The sequence below is a fragment of the Phalacrocorax aristotelis genome, chromosome 19, assembly GCF_949628215.1.
Source record: "Phalacrocorax aristotelis chromosome 19, bGulAri2.1, whole genome shotgun sequence".
NCBI classification, from domain to species: domain Eukaryota; kingdom Metazoa; phylum Chordata; class Aves; order Suliformes; family Phalacrocoracidae; genus Phalacrocorax; species Phalacrocorax aristotelis.
Window position 1 is genome coordinate 2,652,573 of NC_134294.1, and position 5,890 is coordinate 2,658,462.

The window sequence follows — 5,890 nt, forward strand, 5'->3', positions numbered from 1 at the left end:
CCCCAGCACACTTAAGAAATATAATATTTATTTGGGATTAAAATAAAAAAAACCAAAACACACCCCGCCCAGTACTACCGCACGGGGGACACTGAGGGACAGACATGCCTCTTTACAGCCACCCACGAGCACGGGAGCCTCAATCGACTGACGGGAACTGCTTGTGACTACAACACTCACCGCCCTCTTGGGCTGAACACAACATGAAAAAACCCATAATACGGCTTTGCGAGCCAGCAGCTGCCTTTCTGGACGTCTTTTACCAAACCAGAGACACAGGCAGGCGGGTGCAGCACCGCTCAGCCCCTTGGGTGCAGCGCAGCAGCGGGGTGGGCTCCCACCCCTCAGCACGGACCCCGGGCGTGCACACGCACACACAGACACACAGCCCCTCCGCCACCACCCGGCCCTCGCCACGCTCGCCTGCAGCACGCCCGGCTTTTGGCACAGGCGTCGCGGTGCGCAACGGTGAGGCAGCCACGCGTGGCAATGCCGACAGGCACCGAGCTGGCGCGGCCGCCACGACACCCGGGCATCCCCCCAGTCCTGCAAACCTCACAGTGCATGCACAACACACAACAGCCCGGGGACAGGCGTCCCGGCCACGGCTGCCGTGGGATCCGGCAGCAGCAACCCCTGGCACGGCTGGGGGCTGTGGGCAGGGTGCTGCTGCCCACGGCGATGCCCCTCAGGGAAGGAGAGGCTCAGCAGAGTGGAGGGGGCACGCTGGGGACGTGGAGGGGGGCATGAACAACACCTACAGACACCACAGCAAGGGGAGGGGGAGCCGGGGCCAACCGGGCTGCCAGCAAGGCAGGAGCTGTGCCGAGGCCAGGCCAGGAGCCCGCCGGCAGCCCAGCCTTCAGGGAGTCAAGGGCAGCACATGGCTTGGGCATCGCTCCCGGCACAGTTGGCACACACAGCATTGCTGGCCCGGGCACTGCAGACCAGTCCTGCCCGGCCCCGCGCCGGCGCCCCGTCACTGCTTGAAGGTGGACTGCAGCTCCTTGAACGCTGCTTTCCTCTGCTTCAGCTCCTCCGCCTGCTTCTTCTTCTCCTCCTGCTCCGCCTTGATCTCCTCCTCGAAGCGGCTGGCATCATGGATGGCTTGCACCTGCAGACAGTGGCACATCTAGCTGGGTCCCTGAAACCCCCACCAAGCCCTCCTGCCCACCCATCGTCCCCCAGCAAGCCAGCACCAAACCCACCTCGTGCATCACCGTCCTGCATCAGGACCCCTCATGCCCCGGCACTTGACTCACCTTGGCCTCGAAGAAGCTCTTGGCCCCTTTTACCCCCTCCGTGGAGACATCAATCTCGGAGAGCCGAGCCAGAGCGTGCAGCCCACTGTCCTCCTGCAGCTCACCCGCAGCCGCCTTGCGGAAAATCAGCAGGAACTGCGAGGGAAGATGCTGGCATCAGCTCCACCGAGACCTCAAAGCCAGCACAACTCCCTCCCCACCTTCTCACCACCACCCCAGCCCAGCACTGAGCCTCCCTGCCAGTGCAGAGGGCCCCTAGCCCCTCACCTCCCGAAAGCTAAGCTTGCTGTCCAGGTCTTCGTCCACTTCCTTGATCATGTTCTTCAGGCCCAGGTGCGTCTGCGGTGCCCCCAGCTTCTCCATCATCAGCTTCAGCTCCATCAGGTCAATGAAGCCGTCTTTCCCCGCGTCGTACCTGCGGGATGGAGGCACGGTCCTGTCAAACCACCATGGGGCACAGAGCGCAGGCAGACCCCCGGCACTGGCCCCTCTGTGGGTGCCCAACGCCCGGTGCCCACAGTACCCACGCTGGCCAGGGAGTGAGGCGGCAGCACAGGCAGGGGAGCGAGGCGGGACCAGCAAGGACCTGTGCACCAACAGTCCTGGGCAGCGTGCCAGACCACGGGAAGCTGCCGGGGAACTGCTAATAGCCCCCTGGAGCATCATCTGGGATCATTTCTGCTTCTGCACGGAACTTGGCAGGAGAACCCCCAGGGATGCTGCCAAACCTGCTGCTGGCTTCCTGAGTGCACGCTCCCCGTGGCTGCTCCAAGGGATAACAGGCCACGGCGCTAAGGCCACCAGGCACCACTCACCCCGTCACCCCTTGGTCATGACCCACCTTCTACTTGGCGGAGGCAGCAGCTTCCCGGCTGCCACGGGTTTGGCACCGTGCGGGTGCTCCTGGCAGCCCCTGCCCATTTGGCTGTAGGGACCATGAGCCCAGCTGGTGCAGCCACCTCCTCCTCCTCCCTATGACACCTCCAGGTGACCGTCCCCCTCTGCCCAGAGCCCCTCGGCACCCACGCTCCAGGGCTTGGCCAAAAGATTTGGGTGCACCTGCATTTCCGAGACTGCTTAGGGACCCCAGCAGGGACAGCCCAACTTGGAGCCCCAACCTACAATCATGCCGCCGTCCCATCTGGCCGCCCACCAACAGCCCTGCCTGCACGGAGCCGGCGCCTCGCTCTGCCTGCTGCACCGTGGGCCATGCCGGTGGCACGTTGCCCTCTGCCTTGCAGCCTTTCGGCTCGGCACGGCAGAGCGGGCTCTCGCTGGGGAGCCAGCACACCTCCAGGCTTCGTATGGCTCCGTGCAAGGCTCGCTGCTGTCACCTCGCCCCACCGCCCATCTTGGGTACGACTGCGGCTGCAAAAGGAAGGCCCTGCGGCACATCCCGGGGCAACGCAGAAGTAGGTGAGCAGCTAGCTCGCTGCAACCCTAAAGACCGGGTTGGTTTTTTTTTTTTTTTTGGTGGCTTCTCTTTTCTGTGCCTGCAGGCGCTGCAGCAGCCACGCAGAGCACCACGCTTGCCACGCTGCAGCTCCATGACTCATTTGTACCTTCCCTGCTGTGGTCTGTTCTGTCCGTGTCGCAAGCGGCGTGCCTTCCTGCTCCCCCACGCTGCCGGGGGCCCTGAAACAGGGCTGGACCCACACCAGCCCCGCTCGCCTCCGCCTGCTGCCGCTGTCACCCCAGGAACCAGGCTGGGGGAGCAGACCCCACGCGCTTTCTGCCTCCGAGACCCCTCTTGGAGCATCACACCAAGAGTTTCTCGCCAAGGAGCACATTTGCTAGCATAGCCCTGCCGCCTCGTCCTGTGCAAGCCATCCCCCAACTGCAAGGTGCTTCCTCGCTCTCATTTCCCTCCTCTCTGATTTTCAGGGATGCAGGCATCCCTCTGCTTCTCCCAGGAAAGCTCCCAAAGAGCAACACCTCCCCTGTAGAGAGCAAAAACCCTTCCCTGTGTTGCTTTACCCTGTGTACAGTTGAATCATCACAGCATGAGGACAGCTAGGGCAGCATGGCAGGACTTGGCTTGACAGCATCCTTTCCTTGGGAGACCCTCCAGCTCCCAAGCCCCCAGGGGCTGCCTCGCCGGAGGGCGCGCAGCCCCGGCGCTGCTCCTTTCGCTGCAGCGAGACGCTGCAGGTGTCAGAGCAAACCCGTCTGCTTCGCACGCCTGGCTCCCCCGCCTGCGCAGCGCCGGCCAGACTCCCACCAGCGCCGCTTCCCCCCCGCACCACCAGCTGCACCGCAACCGGAGCACCCACGGCCACCCGCCCCTGACAGAAGCAGCCGCTCAGGCTGTGGTTCCTCCCCCTGCGACCCCAAGCACGGTCCCCCCACCACAGGCTGCCTTTGCTGTAGTCCAAGAGACTACCAGCAGCAACCTGCATGTCTCCCTGCCGCGTCCATGTGATGGGGCAACAGCCTTTGGGGAAGAAGTGGGTAACGGGGGGTGGACTCCCGGAACTGCTGGGGGTGCCATGCCTGTACCCCAAACAGCCCCCCCAGCCTTGTGCTTCAGGGCTCGCTGCCTCCATCCCCTTTGCTTCCTCCAGTACTTGGCCATACCCAAGCAAGACCATACAGCATGCTGATGCAGATCCCCCCCTTGCCCGCCCGGTGCCGGCCGGGTGAGGGGCAGCAGCACGCTGCAGCCATGCCTTTGCTGTCTCCACGCTCCCCGGAGCTGCGCTGCCTCCACGCTGCCTGCACAAAGCGCCCAACGTGCTGCGGGCTCTGCGGGGATGCTCCGGGCCATCCCACTCACCCCCGGCTACTCACGCGCATCCTGGCATGACTGTGGTCGGAGCCACCCCAATTTCTGCCTCCCCCTGGAAATTTCCAGGGCTCGAGGCTCGGTGCCAGCATTGCCCCGGGCCCGGGAGCCCAACTCTCGGAGTCACGCTCCACCCTGCGCGGTGGCACGCAGCACGGCCACGGATGCTGGGGACATGCCACCCGCCCACGCTGGCCTTGCCGCTGCAGCCCCGGGGGGCTGCACCGCTGGCAGAGAAGCGGGGCCCCCTTGGCGCTGCTGCAGAGGGTACGCAAGGGTCCCTTTCAGTATCCTCCAGCCCCCCCCCTTCCCCAGCCTCAGCACAAGGTGACATGGTCCCTTCTTCCAGGAGATGGGGGACAGAGGTCCCCACTGCAAGGATGTGGGGAGGGGGGAGTGCAGGGATCTCTCCCGCAAGAATTAAGGGGGGAAGGGATCCCTGGCATCCCTCCTGCAAGGTGCTGGAGAGAGGGGAGAAGTCCCTGGGACCCCTCCTGCTAGGAGTGGGATGGGGGGGGCAGCCCTCCCTCCTGCAAAGAGCTGGGGTGGTGGGGGTCCCTTCCTGCAAGGAATAGGGGGTCCCTCCTGCAAGGAGCGGGAGGGGGCCCGGGCCTCCCTCCTGCAAAGAGCTGGGGTGGGGGGGTCCCTCCTGCAAGGACAGCTGGGGGTCCTGGGGTTCCCTTCCTGCAAGGAATGGGGGGTCCCTCCTACAAGGAGCCAGGGGTCCCTCCTGCAAGAACGGGGCGGGGGGCGCAGGGACATCTCTCCGGGATGCCGGGGATCCCCCGGCCGGGAGCCGCTGATGCCACCCGCGGGTCCCGGTCGCCGTCCCCCCCCAGCCCGCCGGCACTCACTGTCGGAAGAGCCGCTCCATGTCGCGGAGCTGTCGCCGGGAGAACTCCCGGAACTCCCCGGCGGGGCTGAAGACACGGCGGCCGCCCCCGGGCGAACCCTCGCCCCCCACCCGCCCCGCCGGGCTCCCCGGCCCCGGCCCGGGCTCCGGCCCCCGGCCCCGCCGCCCCGCCAGCTCCTCCGCCGCCGCCGCCGCCGCCGCCATGGTGCCCGGATGGCCGCGCCGCTCCGCCCCGCTCCGCCCCGCCGCCGCGGGCGGCCCCCCCCGGGGGGGCCGGGCTGCAGCCCCCCGGGCCGGGCTGCCCCCTGCCCCGGCCCCGCCGGCGGCCCCCCCGGCGCCCAACGCCGGCGGGGGGGGCCTCGGCTGCCGGCCCCCCAGCCCCGCCGCCCTCCATCACCCCCGGCGCCGGCCCGTACCCCTTCTTTGCGGTGGTCCCCATCCACCCGTGGGACCTCCCAGGGATGCAGGTGCGAGTCCTTAGGCTCGAGGGAACGGCAGTGGCTGCTGCTGCAGCCCAGGTGCACCTGCGGTCACCTGTGCTCCTTCCAGCTCCGTCCCATTAGCTATCGGGGGGGGGGGGGCGGGGGGCGGGTTGGCGACGGTGGGATCGAGACGACGAACATTACACAGCCTAGCCCCAAACCATCCCGTGGACCCGCAGAAGACGCCCGCAGGATGGACGGATGGACAGACAGGGTCACGGCGTAACCTTCACCTTACGCCGGCACACAAGGTCACGCCTTGCCCCAACACGAGCCCGGGCCAGCACGTGGGTGGAAGCCCACGGCACTCCTGGGGGAAAAACAGGCCACGTCGCTAACCGGAGCCCTGCGGCAGGGCCACTCGCACACAGCCGCACCAGAAATTAGGCACTGGCCGTTGTGTGCCCCTGGGTGCCCAGCAGCCCCAGGGAGCCTCTGCCTGACGGCACGCCTGTGGACGATGGGGTTTCTGTGTCAGCAAGCTGCGGCCCCTCTGTGCTGCTTTTAG

At 66.7% G+C, this 5,890-nt stretch overlaps 1 protein-coding gene across 1 annotated transcript; it reads right to left on the minus strand.

The window, feature by feature from the left end:
* Nucleotides 1–11: 11 nt before the first annotated feature.
* Nucleotides 12–5,115, minus strand: EFHD2 (EF-hand domain family member D2). The gene is made up of 4 exons (XM_075114400.1): nucleotides 4,902–5,115; nucleotides 1,530–1,677; nucleotides 1,263–1,397; nucleotides 12–1,114 (listed from the first exon to the last, which is right to left on the minus strand). Exons 1-4 carry the CDS (start codon nucleotides 5,102–5,104, stop codon nucleotides 980–982), a joined length of 621 nt encoding a protein of 206 aa, XP_074970501.1. The 5' UTR covers nucleotides 5,105–5,115; the 3' UTR covers nucleotides 12–979.
* Between the last annotated feature and the right edge of the window lie 775 nt (nucleotides 5,116–5,890).